At 41.3% G+C, this 22,925-nt stretch overlaps 1 protein-coding gene across 1 annotated transcript in view; it reads right to left on the minus strand.

The window, feature by feature from the left end:
* Nucleotides 1-366: 366 nt before the first annotated feature.
* Nucleotides 367-22,925, minus strand: part of plekhm3 (pleckstrin homology domain containing, family M, member 3) — a 36,039-nt gene continuing 13,480 nt past the window's right edge. The window contains exons 3-7 of the mRNA XM_034109460.2: nt 15,881-16,026; nt 15,007-15,200; nt 12,054-12,117; nt 4,360-4,517; nt 367-1,486 (exon numbers count right to left, since the gene is read on the minus strand). Coding sequence (XP_033965351.1) covers nt 1,324-1,486; nt 4,360-4,517; nt 12,054-12,117; nt 15,007-15,200; nt 15,881-16,026 — 725 coding nt within the window. The 3' untranslated portion in view covers nt 367-1,323. The remainder of the gene's footprint in view (nt 1,487-4,359; nt 4,518-12,053; nt 12,118-15,006; nt 15,201-15,880; nt 16,027-22,925) is intronic.

Genomic DNA, 22,925 nt, shown 5'->3' on the forward strand with positions numbered 1-22,925 from the left:
CTTCTCTTGATGTTCTGAAAACTGATTAAAGGAAAGGCTCATTTCTTCAACTCTGTGCTGAAACAATACCCGTATGCTCATTGAAAATGCTCCTGTGATCAGGCCTCCTGTTCATACAGTAGTGGCCATTCCAATATATGCATATATAATGCAAGTGATGTCCGCAGTCTGCATACAAGTTTACTTTAAACTTCATTTTAATACAACATGACTCTTCAGTCATTTGAGTTCATCAAATCAAGTGTATATCTTCTAAAGTATAGCTTTTTCCTTCTACAAAATGTTCCTTATGTTTAAAACTGTGGCCGTTACAGAAAAAGGCATTTCAAACTTAAACATTGTAATTTTGGAAAACACAAACTTGAATGACTGTTAAAGAACTGACTGGCTGTTAAAGCCACAATTCATTTTTTAATACATTTGGCCTAAAACAAGAACACTAGATGTTGTTGTCCCCCCCCCCCATCACTTACATTCAAATCATTTTAGGAAAAATAACTATTTCCCTGGAGAGCATGAACAGGAGGAAAGATCTCAACAAAACCAGTTTTTTTTTGGAAGAAGGGAACGAGAAACTCTTTACAGCCACTTTAATGCTACAATGTGTCAGAGTTTAAAACTGAAATAGGTTTTTCGACGGAGTGTTCCTTTAACATGATTATTAGTGAAAATTATTATTATTTTATTATCACCACCACTGTAAAGCGTCTTTGAACACCTGGAAAAGCGCTTCGAAATGCAATGTATTATTATTATTATTATTATTTTCATCACAGATGAATCACTTAATTTCTCCATAAAATAATGAGTCTGTAAACACAGACAAAACACCTGATCGTGATTAGCTTATTTGGTCAAAAACCAAAAGAAATCTTCACATTAGGGGACTCAAACGAGAACATGTGTTTTGGCTTTTTCAAAAATAATTCTTAATTTTGTTATTTACTTTTCTCCCCATTGACTTATCTTTTCACCACCTAAATTGTGCTGGAAGAGTTAGAATAACTCATCGAACTAACGTCTCCAGATTACCACCTGTGTTTAGAATAAGGAACAAATGAAAGGGGTGAAGATGGTGGACGATGACCTTGACGTGGGTCATCTCGTGTGAGGCGTGGTGCAGCAGTTCTTCAGATGGTTTCCTCCCTGCTCTTTGCAAAGAGGTTGAGCTCCGGTTATTAAAATCCAACCTGACGGTGCATCAGACTCTGAGCTCCGTCACAGAATCTGTCCTGGAGAAACACACGGATCAGAGGAGCAGGCACTTGGTCCAGCGCTGTGTCCCTCAGCCCCCTGACTGGCTGTGCTTCAGTACCGTGAGCCTCAGGTGTCTTGGTACGGCAGGTGGAAGCAGCCGGGGCTGTTGTCGTCGGGGGACCAGAAGGAGGACGGCCTCTTGTGGTGGAGCTCTCTGTGGACACAGCGGGGACACGGCTGGGCCTTCTGCCGACACTCGGTGTGGAACACAGCGCCGCAGCCCTCACACCTGAGACAGAGGACACCACACAGGTGAGTCAGAGCTTTTTGTATTAAAATACTTTTTTCATTTCAGCTTGCCAAAAGGACATATAAAAGAAGTGCTCATTTCTTACGATAAAAAAAAGACTAAAACCACTTAATGTAAGAACTCTTAAATTAATTGTTTGAAAAATCCAAAGTACATTTTCTGATATGATAATGTATATAAACTAACTCCAGATGGGCCTCTTGTATTTTAAATATATTGCTCTTGTTTTTTCAAGGCCATTTTTTAGAATCACTTATTTCTACCATATGCATTTTAAATATAGTTCACACATCTATCTTTTAAGTACTAAACACTCAACCCTTGCAGAGTTAAATTGGTCAAAGAGAACTTGGAAGATAAATATCTGTCCACGGCGAAAACAAGACTAAAACTAAATAGAAATAAACATAAATGTTGTTGCAATGTATATGATTTTCAGTCACAACTTTATTTTACACGTGTTCATTTCATTAACTCTTTATACTTTTAGTCAGAATGTCAAAAGATAGATTTAAAAAACATATTTTGATAAAGATTTCATTTTGTCAACTGAAACTACTAATATATTAATTTTTCAAAATGAAATGAGACTAAAACCAAATAATAAGTCACCCTTTGACTTAAACTATGATGTTTGTATGACCTTTTATCATTTAAGACGACAATAATGTGAAAAATGGAAAATTGTACTTATTGTTTAGATGCAAAGTCTTGTTCAATGACCAGCATGCATCAGCCAACTGAATGTGCTTCATTATTAATGTGCTCCTGTCCGCTGTTCACTTCCTGTGTCTAATGTCCTGCAGCGTCTGAGGCCTCGGCTCAGTTCCAGTAAGTACGGTACATACAGCCGTTATCAGTTAACACTTCACACTTCCTACACAGGTCGTAAAACACAACTCAACAGGGAAGGTGTGCGAGTGTGTGCGTGTGTGTGTGTGCGAGTGTGTGTGTGTGTGTGTGTGTGTGTGTGTGATAGTACACACTGTCAGTGTTTCTCCTAGGAATAAGTCCTGATCCTCTCTTATCTGTCTGCTGTCTGTCTCTCACAGTTTCAGTGACAAGACAAAGCTCTGGACTGTGTTAACTGTCTGTGGCGGGAATAAGTGTCCACGCACACACACACAAACACACACTCAGACACACACACACTCATCATGCAGACCAGTGTCACTGACAAGCAGCAGAGACGCAGGGAAAGTACTTTCTCACGTTCACAGGACTACTGAATGCAAGTAGTTAAAAAAAATATAAATATCAATAAATTATGTCAAAAACAAAAATGTAATTTAAAAGGAATAGTATAGTATGCCATAAAACTGTTTCTAAAAAGAAAATGTGATAAAATGTATTTTCATTAAAAGAAAAGCAAAAATATTGCATACCATATATGTCATACCAAGTTTCATAAATAAATATCGAAGTACAGTGTCAGAAATTATTTTAATGTATGTCATTAAAACGTCAAAGTATAACACCGTAAAACCAATCATGATGTAGTATATGGTGAAAAGAATAACCGTATGCACTGGCTGTCAATTCATCTGTGCTTGCTGTATCTGCAGGGCATCATATGTTGGAGAAACTGATCCATCAGCCCTTTGACCAACATGTCTGGATCTCACACTTAAATATATCCTCAGCAATACAGAAGAACACAACTCAACAGGGACAGAGCATGCAGAAACATATTCTCCACCTGAGGGCCCGTGGCAGAAATAAAAAAATGTCTATACATTACAGACTTCATGTCCTCTCTGCTGCACTGTGAGTCTCCCCATGGCTATAATAAATATAAATAAAGCATATCGGCCTCCAGAGAATTTTTTTTTTTTCATAAGGAATGTTTTGCTTTAAAGTGGACCTATCATGCTATATTTGAAACATATATTGTAGGGCCATACCTATATATACATGTCTTGTATTTTGAAAAAAACCTTCACAAACAGATCACCCATTGGAGCCATCCCTCATACTGCTCAAACCCCTCTTTTGAAGCCCTGTTAGAGAAACGCGGATCTTGGGTCCTTAGCTTGAAAAAAAAGAAAGAAGAGGATGCGGAGCTAATGCCTGATCAGAATTCTACCGGAGATAAATTCTGCTGTGATAAAACGCCATCCTGTTTAAACCACGTCAAGGATTATTTCTGAAATAGTATGGAGCTGAGATGCCTTTTCTCTTGCGGGTTTATCACAAGGTGAGTTCTTTTTTTATTTCCTGCTTTTTAAACACATGTGCTCTCCAGTACAGGTTAGCTCTGAGTGTTAGCGAGGCTTGCTAATGTAAACAAAGACGTCCAAAACACGTCAGGCATTGTTTCTGATAGCAACTTTCTGTGGGTCCGCTGACGTCACAGCGGATGGAAATCTGTATCCGCTCGTTGTAGCCCCGTTTTTAAAAGATTTGGGTACGGACTACGGAGGAAAAGAGAGGGTTTTATTTTCTGACGCTGCGTGAGTCCCCCGACACACCGGGGACACATATTTATGTATAAAAGACATCACAAAGTGCATTTTGCATGATCGGTCCCCTTTAAGGTATACTCTCATAGAGAAATGCAAGGATCTTGATTCAACTCATTGCCTTCTGAAGAACAGGATTTCTCCAGAACCATTTGAATGTCTGCAATGGAAGGACACAGATCCAGAAATGTTGCTGATCTTTCGGGTGTTTATCGCCAATTAATGGGTTTATTCAACATTTCTCTGCTAAATCAAATGTACTGGGAACTTCTCTCTTCTTGTCTGTCACCCCACTCGATCAAGTCTTTGCAGATCAAATACAATCTATTCTATCTATATTCTATACTCAATGAAGTGAATGTTAATATTGTTATCTATGTTTCTCTGTACCTCCTGGTGGCGTTCTCCTGGAACGGGTAGATGACCTGCTCGTTGTGGCAGAGCTCACAGATGAAGCCTTTCTCTCGACACAAGCTGCAGCTGAAGACGTGGGAGCTGGCGAACTTTATCACCTTGGACAGAAAGGGAGCCAGCTTCCCATCAATCACCTGGAGGGGGGAGGAGAGGGGAATAAAGAGGGATGGAGAGGAAGAACAGAAGGAAGGACATGGTCAACAACAACAAACATGTACCCACATCAGCTCTCTGCTAAAAGTACGTGGGACCAATGAGTGTACTGTAGAGGAGACAATCAAGAGGTCTAGATAGTTTGAAGGCTTTTTAAAAGGATTTGTGATCAAAATAAGTGACCAACTTTTAACAGATGTGTTTTTATCTAATGTTAATTTGAAGGATGATACCTTGTTGTAATATTTGTAGGGTTTTACCAAATCCCTAAGTTTGTATTAATGCACATATTTATTTATTTTCCTTATACTGTGAACATTCCCCCTCTTCATTGTAAACTCTGTACAGCCCAGTTATTTCGAGAATACATATAATACATATACTTATATACCGTACTTTTCGGACTATAAGCCGCGACTTTTCCCCCCCATTTTTTTTGTACAGCTAACGGCCACTAGGGAACCTCCTAACTCTATGGATTTTACATGTAAAATTAACCACCTTTAACACTATGGGCTCTATGACCGGTCCGCGGCCGCCACCTTTAAGCGGCGGGCTCCAGCAGGAAAAGCTGGAGGCCGGAAAAGAGAGAGACAGGTAGCGCGCCAAAGTAAAAGTGGAACCGAGAGACAGAACGAGAGCAAGACAGACGGACAATTTAGCTGCTGCGGCTTATATGCAGGTGCGCTTTATAGTCCGAAAAGTACGGTACTTGTTTTCTTTTCTTTAAAGGTCCCATGTCATGGCTATTTCTACTGATCATAATTCCATTGTTGAGGTATACTAAAATAGATTTATATTGTGCAATTTTCCAAACTCGCATTGGTTTCTCACACAGCATCTCTGTATAGCATGTGTATTCACTCTCTGTCCTAAACGGCTTGTTGGAGCTCCTGCCCCTCCCTCCCTGTGAGTCCAGTGGCCGTCTGTGAGACAGCAAGACACAGCGAAACCCAGCCCGAAACACACACACACGCGCAGCCTGGCTGGGACTTTTTGTGTGTGCTCAGGCTGAGTTCCGCGGTGTCTCGCTGTCTCGCCGACCCCACACGCAGCAGCGAGCCTCGCAACGTCCAGCCGAGTGTGTGTGTGTGAGGAAGTCCACGGATTGGTCCAAACGTAACGGCTCCGTTACGTTACGTCACTATACCCAAATACGTCACTATAACCAAGAAGTAAACAATGGAAAAAGAAAAATCCCCAACGAGGCGTTCTGGGGCAGCACAGACAGGTCTTTTCTGTGTTAGAGTTGTACTCGCTACAGGGTGTACTTTGAGGGTGTGTGACTCTGCAGACCGTTCACATGCAGAAAAACCTTCATAACTCACAAGGGGACGGGTCATAACCGGAAAAGCATGACATGGGACCTTTCACATATTTTGACCGTTCTGCACCAAAACATTCTGAAACAATAGGATTCGTGCAGAGAAATTACATATGGATTTCCTGGTAGGTTTTGACATCAGCTAAAAATGTTATTATAAGATTTAAAGAAAATAAACCTCTTTGCGAATCGCTATGCGTTGAGACAGGAGGAGAGGAAACTGAAGGAAGGAAAGAGGAAGACAGTGTAAACGCCTTTTAATGGCAACGCTTGGCAAGTTCCTTTAAGAACTGAGGCGGGGGTTTTGCCGGTGGGGGGGCTGGAGTTGTATTGTAATGAATAGACAGTGGATGACTCAGAGAAAAAACAGTTAGTGAAAGAAAAGCTGTGCAGAATCTTAGAGAAATTCAAACTCAATATGGTCGCAAAGCCTTGTTGTATCATGTTTATAAAGCAGACAGAATGTAACAGCGGGAAATAAAGTAAGAGGAAGAGTGGTAGAGATACGATATACCAGAGAGATCTTGAGAGAGAGCGAGAGCCTGTATTCAGATACAAGTGGTTCCACCTGGCAGAGCTCTGGACCTCCCAATTATAACCTCCTTCATGCTGTTTGTTACACGAGAGGACAAGAGGAGGAGAGGAGATGGATAGGAGGAAGAAACCACACACAGAGGAAACATGGAGGCATACTGATCCTGTTTACAGATCATCATACTGGGGGATTAAAGGCCTACACTGAAGACTGTTGCTTTGACTTTAGTACGACCTATGATATCAAGTTGTCAGAGACAGACCGACATAAGTCTGATGTTTTAGAACAATAGCTCTAAAAACAAGATTTATTCCAGGCAGTCTCTGACGTGACTTGTTTGGCTCGACTTCCAGAGTCAAAAAGATTAGGCCCATTGCCTTTGTTTGTCAGCAGGATAATAGAAAAAACTACTAGCCCAATGTCTTTGGAACTCGGAAATTGGAATTGAAAAGATTGGAGAGTAAAGTTATATATGGAAACGTATTTATGTTGTTAGCAAATGCCGGACATGGGAAAACATGCACAATGCAAGAAAAAAAGTCCCCATATTACTCTAAAGTATTACGGTTGCCATCTTTAAGATTGTTCACATTTGGAGAGTGGAGCCATGATGTCGAGTTCCCGCCCACACACCTGCCCAAGCCACACCATGAGTAATGTCGTAATGCGAGTGATGTTCACACCGAATGTGACGTTACTTTAGCTACAAGAAAAGTCTATAGGTCAGCTATAAATGAAAGAAATGTCTCCATAATGCAATTCAGGGTGTAGTGTTTTCTGTTTTCTTTGTGCTTCACATTGTTGGTCAGACAAAAAAGCAATTTGAAGACATCATCTTGGGATATGGTATTAATACTTTGTCATTTTATGGACTGAACCATTAATTGATTAGTTGAGAGATCAATTGAAAATGTACATAGTTGTATACTCCAGGTGAGCCTCTTCATGCACAAGCAGGTGTTTAAATGTTATGACTACCTTTACTCACAGGTGTGGTTTGTTTGAAAACAATTTGTGAGTAGGCTTAGTTCATACAGTTTTTTATTTTCCATTCACACTTTGATAAACAAGGCCGATAATGTGTGTTGAGATCCAAACATTTATTAAAATGGTCTCTCAGATATCTAAGTATGTAGGAAATGTCTCAAACAATTGTCTTTAGGCTGTCTGAATAGAGATAATGTAGATATTTTGTGTAGCTGTAAGTGTCCCCAATCTTTTGTCCTTCTATATTTGAGAACAGGCTCGGGCGGGACAGATGATAAAGGCTTCATGCAGACGGACAGATATATGTGTCCCCACACTGAACGCTGCTCAGCCCTGCTCGGCCCGGCCCACATGACAAATGGCTCTCCTGATGGATGCTGACAGCCTCAGTAATTAAGGCTTCTATAATTGGACTGGGCAGAATCAAACACTGGCAGCACAGCTCTGCTCTGGAGGGACGGTGGGAAGAAGGAGGGCAGCGCAGAAAGATGGATGGATGGATGGATGGAGGGGGACAGAAGTAAATGGACAGGTGAAAATAGGGGATATGGAAATATAAATTAAACAACTTCTTGATTGATTGATTGATCTCACATTATAAACCCTGAATTAGTCAGAAAAGACGGCTTTATTCCACTTAATTCACAAATCCTTTTACCATTATTTCCCTCAAATTATTTGGTACATCTGCTCCTATTGCTTGCTATAAATATCCATCGACCGTTTCATTTCTTACATTAAAAACCCACAGCAATTCTAGCCAGGAGGGCCACACCGGGACAACCACTCAGAGAGGGTGACAACAGCAACCCATTTGTTTTTTATACTTGCTCACACCCAACATGGACAACAATGAATCCAAATGTTGATGGCTGTCCTGAGAGTCTGGGCCAATCAGCAGCCGCCCGCTGGCAGATCCTTTAATGGAGTTCAGGGTTGGCTAGTTCGGTCGAACTTAAAAAAGAAATCCTGGATAGCCTTTTCTCTTCTTAAAAGATCAAAAAAAATATTGAACTATTTGATAAAGTAAAAGACCTCTTTGGTTGAGGTCAGGTTTTCACTCAGAAACTGATTTTCTGTGTGGGAATCCCACCATGAAAAGAGTTCAGAACATCTGCCTTATGTCCACTCTGAATGAATTACGACATCAGTTTAAATGTGCGTAATCTTTGTGGTCCTCCAGATGCGGCGGAAACACAAACAAGAATGCACAAAGTTACACGTGTAGTTCCTGAGTTTAGTTCCTGGAACTGAGAAGAGCCGTCTGAAATGTCTCATTTGGGAACAATCCAGACTTGCTGTAATTTGCATTGTCAGTCTGAGCAGTGAGACCGAACATCAGCACACAGACAGTGTTAGTGACAGTGTGAACTTCTAAAAACACTATGGAGGACAAACACATTATATTTTAACAAGGATTTAAATGTAAAATTAAGTGCAAAACAGCACTGTCATCATAATTGTTTTTAAAGAACAATGTGGTTTTTGAAATATTCAATATATTATTCAAGAGCAGTCTACAGGAAAAATACCCCTTTTTCTCTCCAAACACCCCCCCCCACACACACTTCACCTCCTCTCCCTCCATCCATCCTCTTAAACTCCGCCCCCTCCAGTTCAACCTCTTGTTCTGCTCCATGCAGAGTCTTTGTGCTTCAAAACCTCCTAATCCCCTAAAACTGCTGTTTAACAGCCGCTCGCCTGCCCTCTCTCTCTCTCTGTGTCACACACACACACACACACACACACACACACACACACACACACACACACACACACACACACACACACACACACACACACACACACACACACACACACACACACACACAACCACACACACAACCACAGCTCCATTGAGGAACTAGAAAGCCAGCTGGGATTACATGGCTGGAAAGACCAGACTCTCTCTCTCTCACACACACACAAAACATGATGTATGTTGGTTGTCAGTATACACATGCTGGAGTCAGTCATATCAGAGGGTTCCTTACATTTGTAAGTTACTGTACAGATGAGATGATGGACGCATTTCTACTGGAGTTGCCTGATGCCCTTTCAGAAGATAATCTTACAAAATAATATTGTGTATGATAATACAAGGGTGTGAGAGTAGCTCAATGTAATTTAATTGTAATGTAATGATACATCAACATATTTGCTGTTTTCCAGTCTGTGTTTAGCTGCAAATCTTACTGAGAACTCAACATTTACCTAAGAAGCCTCTGTCTGGACAAGTGTGAGTGGAGAGGCATGCCTGGCATAGAGGGAATGCCAGAGTATCACTGTGGGAAGCCTGCTGGACACACACACACACACACACACACACACACACACACACACACACACACACACACACACACACACACACACACACACACACACACACACACACACACACACACACACACACACACACACACACACACACACACACACACACACACACACACACACACACACACACACACACACACACACACACACACACACACACACACACACACTGAAAAGGGCAGAGTGTCCTTAGACAAACACATATGTTTTCTGGCTCCTAATGGGGGGGAGATGGGTGGAGGATATTTGTTGGGAGGCGAATAGACTTAGTGTGGTCCAGGGTTTAGCCAGGGGAGTTTAGCCTTCACTGACCTCCGAGCGGGAACAAAAAAAGCCACTTTGATTAAGAGCGCCATTTTATTCAGGAGGTGAATCAAAAGAAACAAGCTTGTTAATATGGAAAACCAATTAAGAGGCAGAGTGCTTGAGAATCTCCAAGAGAGGGGAGAGAGGGGGGGGGGGGGCAGAGAAGAGGGAGCTGTGCATAACCTATTGTTAAAATTAGTACAAAATCACCAGTTTGGTGTTTATGCCTAAATCACAGTTTTGCAGCCAAAGAGAGAATGAAGGACACACACACACACACACACACACACACACACACACACACACACACACACACACACACACACACACACACACACACACACACACACACACACACACACACACACACACACACACACACACACACACACACACACACACACACACACACACACACACACACACACACACACACACACACACACACACACACACACACACACACACTGTTCGCAGAGCGTGTGTGAGGCCAAGGGGATGTTGGGAAGAATGGAGGGATGTCACGCTTTGTTTTTCTGCCTGTTGATTCTGAATGTAACCAATTAGCGAAGCAGAGAGACACAGAGTGTGGGAGTTGAGGAGGAGGGTGAGGAGGGTGAGGGGGGGGGTCCAATCCCTTTCACCGTGAGAGTCTGTGGCCAAGCTTTGAGTCAGAGAGGGAGGGGTGAAAGAAAAAAAAATGGGGCAGAGTACAACATAATGACAAACAAAAGAACTTTTCAGTCATTTGTGGTCGCTTTCCTCTGACCCCCCAACTCAGTTTGACGACTGGATACTGAACCGCTCAAAGTCCAGGGTGTGTTTCTCTTTTTAATGATCTCTCCAAAAATGCATGTATTTATCTACTTTTATATTCCATTTAAAACATTGAGACTCTCCAAAACAGAGTTGGGTGGTGTGACTGGTATTGACAGCAGGTCCAGTGGTGGAGATATGACCATTTGATAAGAAGACATGCAGATTAGATAAGTGATAACGGAAGAGTTAAAGGTTTTCACAACACAGATATGAACTCTTTCCAACAACACCATTGTTTTTTTTGGAGCAGGATACTTGGAAGAGCTAACCCTGTTCTAAATACAGCTATTAGAGGGTATTATCCTCTCTTATTGCTGTTATGACCTGGACCCTTGCCAAAGAAACAAAGGAGAGGTTGTGCTTACTTTAAGGATAAGACCAGAGATTTTATTTTTGTTCTGATGGCCAACAAATCAAATAAAAAGACTTCAGCATTGTTAGTTTTCCTCTTAATATTTTCAGATTTTTCCAGATTGTTTTCTTATGACAGGAATCAAATATAATGTTACTTTTTTTAAATAAGGCTTCATAATTTAAGTTTTAATAAGAAAATATAAGATCATTTTCTACTAGTTTTAGGTCAAAATAGACATATTAAGGTACACGTGTGCGTGTGCCAGGGCTAAACGATTAATCGATTTTAAATCGAAATCGCGATTTGAAATGATGCGATTATCAAATCGCAAAGCCTGCGATTCTTTTTAACTTTTTTCATACATGTTTTTGTTGTTGTTGTTCTTGTGTGTCAGTCATCCACACCAATCAGAAGTGCTGTGCTCCACATGTACCAGCCATTGGTCAGACAAACCAATCAGAAGTGGCCCATGATAGAAGGTGATAGACGGATTGATCCAATCACCTGCCAAGTGCTTTTGAAAGTGCCTGCCCTTTCCAAATGGCTTCCAATGGAGCTTTCCTAGATGTTTTCTGAGTCAGGTTAGCACTGCTCCATCACATGTTTCTATTACAGGGTGCATCTTAAACTGAAGCTTGACTTTAAAGCAACCCAACGGAAGTTTCATGTAAGTTTAGTTATTTCACTCTACGGCTGCGGGGGTGCTAGAGCATGTTGATGCGACCTTCCTAGCCGGAGATATGGCCGCGTCATAAAAATCGCAATTCAAAATCGTGCAGCCCTAGCGTGTGCGTTTGTGTGTGTGTGTGTGTGTGTGTGTGTGTGTGTGTGTGTGTGTGTGTGTGTGTGTGTACCTGCTGCAGGTCAGCCATGGAGTACAGGTGGATGTGCTGTAGCAGGTATTCCCTGGGAAAGATCCTGAAAAAAGAGAGACACGTTTGAATGCATCTTTCTGAGGGTAGCAGCTCATGGGTTTTACTATGGGTCAGTATTGAGATTATCAAGAAAGAAAATGTAAATGTAGGTCTTCAGCTGTCTAGGCTGACTGCTTCAATAATCTGACTCTGAAGAAACACAATATCAACTTGAAGCTTATTTTGGTTGCAGGCCAGTTTTTAAATAAGAGGCTCAATCTTGCAAATATATAAATAACCGTAGTTAAATATCAGCATTAGACTGATTTAATGTTTAACCACAATTACCGTCCATGCTGCTAAACAAAGTTATAATATTAATTCAGTCACACTCCATTTTCCAACATGACATGTATTATTGGACCCCAATGTGTGTGTGTGTGTGTGTGTGTGTGTGTGTGTGTGTGTGTGTGTGTGTGTGTGTGTGTGTGTGTGTGTGTGTGTGTGTGTGTGTGTGTGTGTGTGTGTGTGTGTGTGTGTGTGTGTGTGTGTGTGTGTGTGTGGCGAGACCTCCTCTCAGACCACTAAGATGGATGGCACCATGTTAAATCCTGTCTAAGCTGTGGTGTCACCAAAACACAAGTATGGGCATGTATTCATATGTGAGAGAACTCTCTCTGTGTGTGTGTGTGTGTGTGTGTGTGTGTGTGTGTGTGTGTGTGTGTGTGTGTGTGTGTGTGTGTGTGTGTGTGTGTGTGTGTGTGTGTGTGTGTGTGTGTGTGTGTGTGTGTGTGTGTGTGTGTGTGTGTGTGTGTGTGTGTGTGTGTGTGTGTGTGTGTGTGTGTGTGTGTGTGTGTGTGTGTGTGTGTGTGTGTGTGTGTGATCCAGACACCTCATGGTGATAGGCACCACTGATAAACTACTCTGTTTGGTTCGTTACCAATGGTTACCACATCAGCATTCATAAGACCACACGTACGTACACACACACACACACACACACACACACACACACACACACACACATGGTACAATAGTCAAACACACACTGGTTCCTTGTTGATCGTGTAGTTGGTGAACACACCTTTAAAGTAAATTGATAAAAGTACTTGTGAACCAACATATTTTAGGGATTAGATTACAAACAGAAGATACACACATTGATGCAAATATGCAAACACACACAGACAAACACATGCCAACAAATAAAAATATGTGTTCTAATAGTCCTGATAGTATTTCATTTTTTTGTTATTTCACTAACCTCTGAGTATTTCTACTGCAGCAGACACACCTTTGATAGTATTCTGTTATCACTCAGTGATTATGATCGTATACTGAAGGAGGGTCTGACTGAGTAACTGTGTGTGAACATCTAATGTAGGAAGTCCTGTGAGTGTGTGTGTGTGTGTGTGTATGTGTATATAAACTTAACACATTACAATCTATTGCAAACCAAAACCAAATCTTATCTTGGTGATGACACAACGTTTTTAACTGCTGCACGGGACCTAAGAAGCAGTGCTCTCTAACTGACGTCCTTTAGCGCTTTCTGCATGTACGCAGCAGACATCTCTCTTCAGATTCCCCCTGAAGGAGACTGATGAGCAGGGAAAGGTTTTAGCGCCACGGCCCTCATCAATCCTGCAGTGTTTGGAAGTGGCGGGGCACTAGCCGGCACTTGCTAATGGGACAAAAGTAAACACAGAACGACATGATGCTGCTCGTCTCTTTGTTGCAACAGCAGTACGACTCATGTGGGACATTTCTTCGGCCAATAAAATACCAAGAGTTTCGGTTTGAAAGTACTTGGCAAGCCAGAGAAAAACAGTAGTGGGACTTTAAAAAATCTATATGAAGACCAAGAGTAATGAGCTCTTTTAATCAGATGTTATTTTGGGATGCTTTTTATTGACAATCTGTGTGTGTATAATTTCTGCATCTGTTGCCTATAACATATTGTCTTTTGCCCATCATGTTTAACTGCTTGATTAATTAGGCACATATAAGCATATTTACTAAAGGGAATTAACAGTAGAAAAAAAGACAAATACCAGAAATAGTCAACATTAAACTATCCTGAGTGTTAATCAGATTCCAGCCTGTCTGCTGGGGTGATTCTTCTCCAGTAGAACATCTTAGATGAGTGTATTAGTGACCTAGAGCAGGGCAAGGATCATCCATCTCCTCTGAGGGGAAGCTTTCAGTGTGGGACCACACTCAGACCATCACACATGAACTTATACACACACAGGCACACATCTTTCATGTATATGCAGCATATATACACACAGGAATGCATGCAGATAAATGTTATGTCAATATACATGCAGGCACTCAGACATGTAAACACGGATCATACGGGGAGATGTTAGCAGTCTCAATCAATCAGTCATGTTTAACAAGCTGATGACACAGGCATGTTAATCACACAGTAGTAGCTGATATGCCCCAACTTTATAAAAGGGATTGATAGCTCCTCGTTTACTGTCAGTATGAGTATTTATACCCGTAGTTATTTGGCCTAAATAAGATTGTGATTTCACTCATTCATATGTTTTTGTTTGGTTTGTCCTTTTATTAGTAGAATTACGGAATAAATACTAGCCCGATTAGCATGAAATGGGTGAATGGACTTGAATACTGGGTTTGATACATGTTTTTATTTTTCATTAATGGCAACAGCCTGGGAAGAGGTCTTTGCTATCCTTATGTCCTTCTAGTTTGTTTTATTTACACATCAAATTGTGTTCAGTTGTACTAGTGTCTCAGCCCTTTGAATTTTTGGATTTGAACTGCTCATAACTTTAGCCATTTAAACATGATGATGGTTTGCAAATAGACATTGCTTCATATATAGAATAGCTTAGGAAACAGTGCTCAAAATTACGAAAGAGTTTGTTGTTTTGTAACCCCTCCCTCACCACTACAACAGACTTCACTGCCGGCCTACCTTCGTCTGAGGTCCTCGGCGATGGTTGCCCGGCAGCTGAACAGGTAGGCTCTTAGCGACTGGAGCTGCTGCCGGAGCCGCAGCACGGTGCTGAGCGGCTCGCAGTGCTCGTACAGACACGGGTTGAGCTGCTGCACGTCCAGCAGGGGCTCCTCGTACACAAACTCCAGGAACTCCTTGGCCTGTTTGGACACCTGCAGGAGCCACACAGAGGAACCATCATCAGATATGTCAGGGATAACACTCGAGATTGTTAAGGACAATAATTTCCCTTTAGCGCAATACCGCATCAGTTGCGCCACTTATGTGACAGACAAAAGAGTATATGACAGACAAGAATAGTCAATTCTAATGTCTAACACTTAATGTGGAGAAAGAGATGTCCTGTATGGGTTGATCTGTTGGTAATGCCTCGGGGTTCCGGTGGGCATGTAAACAAATGCATAATGCTGCACTATACTTTGCGGCCTCACCCGGTTGCATAGCGACGCTTATTGTTTAGGTGTCTTTTAATAAGCAGGTAGTCATATCAATAGCTAGAACTAGCTGGATCTGATTGATATGGACATAAACGCGAGTCTAATCTGACGGGAGAGAGGGTTAGGGTTAGGCATGTGTTGGTTAAGGTTAGGATAAGTCTCCAGGAAATGCATGTAAGTCAATGTAATGTCCCCTGAAGTGATGTATACATGGTATGTGTGTGTGTGTGTGTGTGTGTGTGTGTGTGTGTGTGTGTGTGTGTGTGTGTGTGTGTGTGTGTGTGTGTGTGTGTGTGTGTGTGTGTGTGTGTGTGTGTGTGTGTGTGTGTGTGTGTGTGTGTGTGTGTGTGTGTGTGTGTGTGTGTGTGTGTGTGTGTGTGTGTGTGTTTCCCCACCTTGTGTTTGCTGGTGTCCCAGTTGTGCAGCAGGCGGGCTGGGATGAGGAAGGAGTTGTCCTGATGGCAGCTCTGGCAGTAGTACCAGCCGCTGTAGTAGCAAATCTTTGCTTTTCCTCTGGAGTGACCCACTGGACGCTGACACCCTGAGGAGAAGTCCTTGGGTACGTTTATACCTGGGTTTCATTATATCTTATTATTAAATACATGGATGATGGTTAAGGGTCTCTGAATACCTCTGTAATCACGAGGAAACCAGGTTAACTTTAAAGAAAGTGTCAAAACTGGGGATCAAATGAACACAAAAACGTCTATCTTAAAGTAGAACAAATATGCATTATCTTGGACACCCTGCAGGTCATCAAATGATGAATTGAGAAATGTGTCCTTTTATTGTCCTAAGGTGTTGCACAAGTCATCTTTCGATACTAACGATGTTCTGGAGCAGAGATCGGGAGATAGCAAAGGTTGTGGAGCAGATAACTCGCCGTTAATATGTGTCAGTTTATTGCCCCTCACTAAATAGCACACTAATCCAAATCAGTAAACCTGTAGATAATAAACAAGATAGTCCACGTTTAAAAGGGAACTCCGACCCCAATAAGGTAGTATGTTGTATCATGACGCACATAAACTGGAAACATGATTTTACTGCAGTGATAACAGAGTAGTAGAGAAATACTTCAAATGAGGTGTTGGTTCTGATCCTGGGCATCAGAGGTTTCTGCCCTGGCTTTCACACATGGCACAACCTCAAAGGTTTGTTTCACAAAAGACATACCCATAAAGTTTGCGGCTGAGCCATTTTTTTTTAAGTCTGATTGCAATTATCCATGTGGCAAAGTATAAAATGTGGCTGAGGTCATTGCGTAAGTTTTGGGGGGTGAGCCAGCCTTAGCCACGTCCTCCCAAACCTCCTGAAGGCAATTGGGAGAGAAAGGAGAGAGGACAATGTAAGCCAAGGAAGAATCATTTGTTTGTTCGTCTATAATAACAATTTGTATTGGTTTGTCTCTCTGAATATGCAAATAATTCACTGCAACTGCGTGTTGATACCTGCGCTGATCTTGAACAGTATTAGCTCATTCACATAAAAAGAGCCACATTTTCACCACATTTAAATTGTAATATGTGAAACAGCCCCAGTTGCATTTGTCTGGCAGGGCATTTAAGGGTGTATTTCACCCTGTGTTTTGCTTTCTCTCAGTCTCATGATTGGCTGGCTCTTTACCCAACCTTTTGAGTGTGATCTTAAAATAAATCTATAAACCAACGACTGAAACTATATGTCTGTCTCCTATATGTTTGTGGTATAAATCTAAATTCAATCTCAAGTTTATATCCAACTACATGTGTTCTTGAGAAGTAGTTAAATGATGTTATTTATGCATACAGATGATGAGCAATTTTACCAAGATGTGTTATAAGCAGGAGTTCCAGGAAATACCAACAACTTTTTTGGGGTGTGTTTTAAATATTAGTTTGCGTAGTTATAGCTTTGTTTCTGGTGCAGAGGGTCAGGAAATGTTGGTAAAGAATATAATCCCCTGTATATATATGTGAGTCCTAAACGCAGCGATATTTACTGATTATCTTTCATCTGCTTGTTGAGTGCATTTCCACAATTCATATCCATGTTTGCAGGAATCTACCTGCCAAATTTACTTGAAGGGATTTCTCAGATTGTAGAGTCTAAGTTTTTGCGGTAGTCACAACACACTTCAATAGGAAAGGGTATTTTAGACCTACAACACCAACAGATCCTAAGCTCTACTTAACCCGATAGCTGCTCCACTCTCTGCTTTGTCTTCTCCACACTTTAAAGTTCATCACACACACACACACACACACACACACACACACACACACACACACACACACACACACACACACACACACACACACACACACACACACACACACACACACACACACACACACACACACACACACACACACACACACACACACACACACACACACAGGTGTCCCTTATCCAACTCAATCTCCTAGAGCTTGAGGAAAACAGCATGTGAAGAGGAGCGCAGAAGAAAAGAAACTGAAGATGTTTATCTAGGTTTTAAGAAAACAGCGGCATGAAAAGCTACAGACAAGAGGAACGCCAGAGGAAGAGAGGCGTGTGTCAGCGTGTTTGTCAGTAGTCCTTCAACACAAGAAACAACACAGACTGACAAAGGGGGGAAAAGGCGGAAGGAGCAAAGCTATCGAGAGATGAGAAGAAGGAAATGCATGAAAGAGAAGAGATGAAGAGCGAGATCAAACAAGACAATAAAGAGAAGTTAGGTCAACTACTTTTCTATCACCAAAGAGGATCTGATGTCTGAAAAAGGCAGACAATGGTCCAGTCCAGTGGTTCCCAAACTTTTTCTGTCAGGCCCCCCCCTTTGGAGAAAAAAAGCCGGGTCCCTCCCAACACAAGTCAGGCTCAGTGGCGGCGCCAGAGATTTATTTTGGGGGTGCTGTGGGGTAGCTTGACGTTGCATAGAGGGTGCTCAAACATTTAGGGTTTCCCATTAATGTACTGGGCGCTACGGTGTAATTTTCTACTGCAACAATCCCCACGCATATACACAACGTACCCGCGACTGTTACAATGAAGGCTCGATAATCAGCTCACGGCATATAGGTGTAAGCAGGGGTCAAGTGCTATTTTTATAGGTGGTGTATGGACCTCACATAGGGGGGTCCGGGGGCATGCTCCCCCGGGAAGATTTATTTTTAAATGTTGAAGTTAAATGCATCAATCTGGTGCACTTTGAGAGCAAAATGAAGAGATCTATGGATACCTCTCTCAACACCCATATGAAACAGAACTGTAAGCAGATTTACTTTTTCTTTATGGATATTTTATAAAGCACCCTTTTAAACTTTATTCTTTTTTTACTGTCATATAGTATTTCATACCTGTTTTTCATTTATTCTCTTATGTTTTATAACTATAATGATCATATAAACGTGTGCCTCGGAAATAATTGTTTACATTAATGGTGACCAAAACGTTTGAGACCCACTGAGATAACACTGAGAGAGTCCTTTAGTTCACTGAGTCTCTCAGTCTGACAGGAGAGGACTCTCCTCCACTTTGTTGTTGAAAAAACTCCTTATAAAGAACATATCTAGGATTAAAAGACTAATGTCACAGCAGGATTTGGAAAAACGTGTCCATGCTTTTATCTTCAGTAGACTCAACTACTGCAATGGTGTCTTCACAGGTCTCACTAAAAAATCTATTGGAAATCTGCAGCTGATTCAGAACGCCGCTGCTCGAGTCCTCACTAACACTAAGAAAGTGGATCACATCACTCCTGTTCTGAAGTCTTTACACTGGCTTCCTGTGTCAAAGAATATATTTCAAAATACTGCTGCTGGTTTATAAAGCACTGAATGGTTTAGGCCCAAAATACATTTCTGACCTCCTGCTAAATTATGAACCATCCAGATCTCTCAGGTCTTCAGGGACTGGTCAGCTTTCTGTCCCCAGAGTCAGAACTAAACATGGTAAAGCAGCGTTCAGTTATTATGCTCCAAATATCTGGAACAAACTCCCAGAAACCTGCAGGTCCGCTGCAACTCTTACTACTTTTAAATCCAGGCTGAAGACTTTTCTTCGTTTCACACACACACACAGACCCGAGCTTTAATGAAACACAGAGACCCAGACCTAATAGTACTGCATCATATTATTTTCGAATCAATAATTTTTCAAATTATGATTACTTTTTTTTTTTTTTTAATAACCATATTTCCTTCTGGTCTCTTGCGCCCCCCCACTTTGGGAACCACTGGTCTAATCAATAATGAGAGAGGGATTTCTACTTTAAAGAAAAAGACTGAAGTTGACTGAAGCATCAGTCAGCCGCAGAGACTGATGTAGAGTTGGAACCACTTGGTGATTTATTAACAGTTTGATTGAGCTTTAAAAGAGGAAAACAGCTTTAATTAAATCGCCCAAATTGCAGAACCATGGTACGAAACCACAACGACAATTCTGTTTTTTCACAATTTGGGTTTATTATAGTTATAGTTGTTTGCTCACTGATGCAATGACCAATGAATCGGCTGAGCTTTCTTCAAATATATTGGTCACTTTTTAAAGTCGATCAATAAGTAATAATGCAATTATGCCAAACATTTCTTAAAGGTAAAATAAAAATAGCATCAACATTAAAACAAATATATATATTATATTCATTTACCAGAAAAAACTGACAACCTGATATTCATAGTCTTTATCCCATTTTCCCAGCTTTTGGATCCAATCTCACTAATCATAATAATATATATAATAATAATAGATTTAATTTGTTAGCGCTTTTACAGGTGCTCAAAGACGCTTTACAGATATAGTGAAGGGAAAAGAAAAGGAAGGAACAACAAATAAATATATAGTTATAATAAGTGGGTGGGGCTTACCTACTTGTCATAAACATCATATGTCCCAGGTCAATGTAAGCTACAGTAGGTATACCCTACAGTGTGTGAGGGTTGTTGTGACATGGTAAATGGACTGCATTATAAACTACTTTTCATTTCAAACCTTTATTTAACGAGATTGGTCCCATTGAGATCATAGATCTCTTTTTCAAGGGAGTCCTGCAGCATATAGGTTCCACATGAAACATAAAACAATAAAGGACATCATATATTATAATTTTCCAGTCTTTGCAACCCCTCAAAGCACTTTTACAAGTCAGCATTCAGCCATTCACACAGAGGCAGAGGCTACCATGCTAGATGCTACCTGCTCAGTGGGACTAACAAACACTCACACACCGCTGGTCACGCCATCAGGAGCAACTTGGGGTTAAGTATCTTGCTCAAGGACCTTGACACTTTGGGCTGGGGATCGCACCACCAACTTCCTGATTGGTGGACAACCACTCTACCTCCTGAGCCACCGCCGCCCGCCATATAGAGAGAGTCTGCCAGTCACATGACCCTCGTCTTGCATGTCATAAGGGTCCTTGTTACGTGTTCTGCTGGATGGACTCGACTAAATCTTTCATTGTGCAAAGGACCGGGTTGTCTGGAGTTTTTGATGGTCCTCTTGAGAAATCTGTCCTTCTAACTTAGAGGGATAACACATTTCTCTTGTGAGAAAGAATTTGGCTCAACCGTACAAACCACATTTATATCAGTTAGACATTCGATCAAAGTGCGAGTTACATTTACAAGAGCTTTGTGCCTGACACATATCCATAAATCATCCATCCTCATCACTTTCCAAAGTTTAGACAAGGGGTATTTGTTTTTTTCCTTTGGTTACATTTTTGCTTTAGATGGAAAACAACAAAGTCTTATCTTATTTAAGAACCCGATGATCGAATACATGTGTGTAGCTCTGCAGTATAATTAAATCTGTGAGCTCATGTTGTTGTTAGGGTGCATGCTCTTTCAAAAGAACCACAGTCCACTGGTCAGCAGCCAGCAGGCAGCCGGATGGTCAACAGTCAGAGAAACAGTGTGTCACTTCCAGGAAAGAGCTGACCACCAGGCAGGCACTCTGCCCAACTGTGGCCTTGAATTCGGTCTGCTGCTGTTGGGACCAGAGGAACAAAGACACATACGCCTGAAAACAGTTGCAAACTAAATAACTACCTTTCACCCCAACTTCAAATTCTATATCATGAGACAAGAAGAGAAAACACCCAGAAGTAAAACATAGATGGAGGTGCCAAAGTTAGTCAAAAATGATCCCTGTACAGTAGGAAAGGGCTGTGAAACCTCAACAGATAATGCATGTGTGACTATGGAAGAGGACAGTGTACAAATCTGATGCGGACCAAAGCTTTAACAAGCAGCAAAACAAAGTCAAAACAGAGAGCCCTCTGCAGAGATAACTAATGGAGATACACTTTATTTTATAGTTTAACATTTATTTTCTTGCCGTTTTTGGTGTTAATGTTGTTGTTTATGCTTTTATTTTGAGGGATGCTTTGGGCACTGAGTTATTTGTTATTTATTTGAGCCAGGCGGAGGTGGGATTAGCGCACCAGAGTGGGCATACTGTTTATTTACCAGGGAACAAGAAGAATATTCTTGCTTAGACATTTGATCAGCCCCTGCGTAAGATTAGCTATCGGATGACTCAGCAGCAGCTTTATTTTTAAGTAAATGTTCTGCTTTATTTATGATTTAGTCGTCACAATAACATTTAAGTAGACAAAACCAATAAGGACAACTGTGATGAGGTGCAAATAAAAATATGTATACAGCAACTAATAACTGCTTTTTTAGGATTTGTTAAGGGCTCAAGTCTATTAAACAAAATGTATATTGTGATAAAAGTACATATAACGTATATACAGTATAAGACTGTTTGTAAAATATTGATATGTTCACATACACAAAGACTAGGTGTCCACTTGTTAGGCACTACATTGTCATCTGATACACAACATCTACAGCACTCATGAATGCTCCTTTCTTAATGTTGAGTCCCTATTAATGCACTCTGCTGCTAACTACTTCCTCCATTATCAGCACAGAGTAACCACTGCTTTCTCCATTCCTCTCTGATCTTTTATGGCTCTTTTTTCTGGGACAAAAAAAGGAGGGACAGAGGGAAAAGATGAATGGGAATTCAAACGTAGCTCAAAGGTCTACCGTTTGTACCGCGGCTCTCTGTAGTGAGAGAGAGTCACTTTGACCTGCCGGGGTGAGTGTACGGTGAAGAGAGAGAGATAGAGAGACGTCGAGATACAGGAAGATAGAGAGAGCGGTGACATCGGGGCGAAGAAGCGGCTCACACTTTCATCTGCCCGCCGCGGGTTTTATACCACCACACCTCTGAGTGAAGGTGTGAGTGTGTGTGTGAGTGTGTGAGTGTGTGTGTGTGTGTGTGTGTGTGTGTGTGTGTGTGTGTGTGTGTGTGTGTGTGTGTGTGTGTGTGTGTGTGTGTGTGTGTGTGTGTGTGTGTGTCGTTATGAACACGTGTGTGAATTAAAACTGAAAAGACGAGAGAAGCTTCAGCTTTGATGTGTCTCATTCACACCGACCAAACACTCAAATGAAAATGTGCACA

This window comes from Pseudochaenichthys georgianus, chromosome 21 (genome assembly GCF_902827115.2).
Source record: "Pseudochaenichthys georgianus chromosome 21, fPseGeo1.2, whole genome shotgun sequence".
Classification (NCBI taxonomy): Eukaryota; Metazoa; Chordata; class Actinopteri; order Perciformes; family Channichthyidae; genus Pseudochaenichthys; species Pseudochaenichthys georgianus.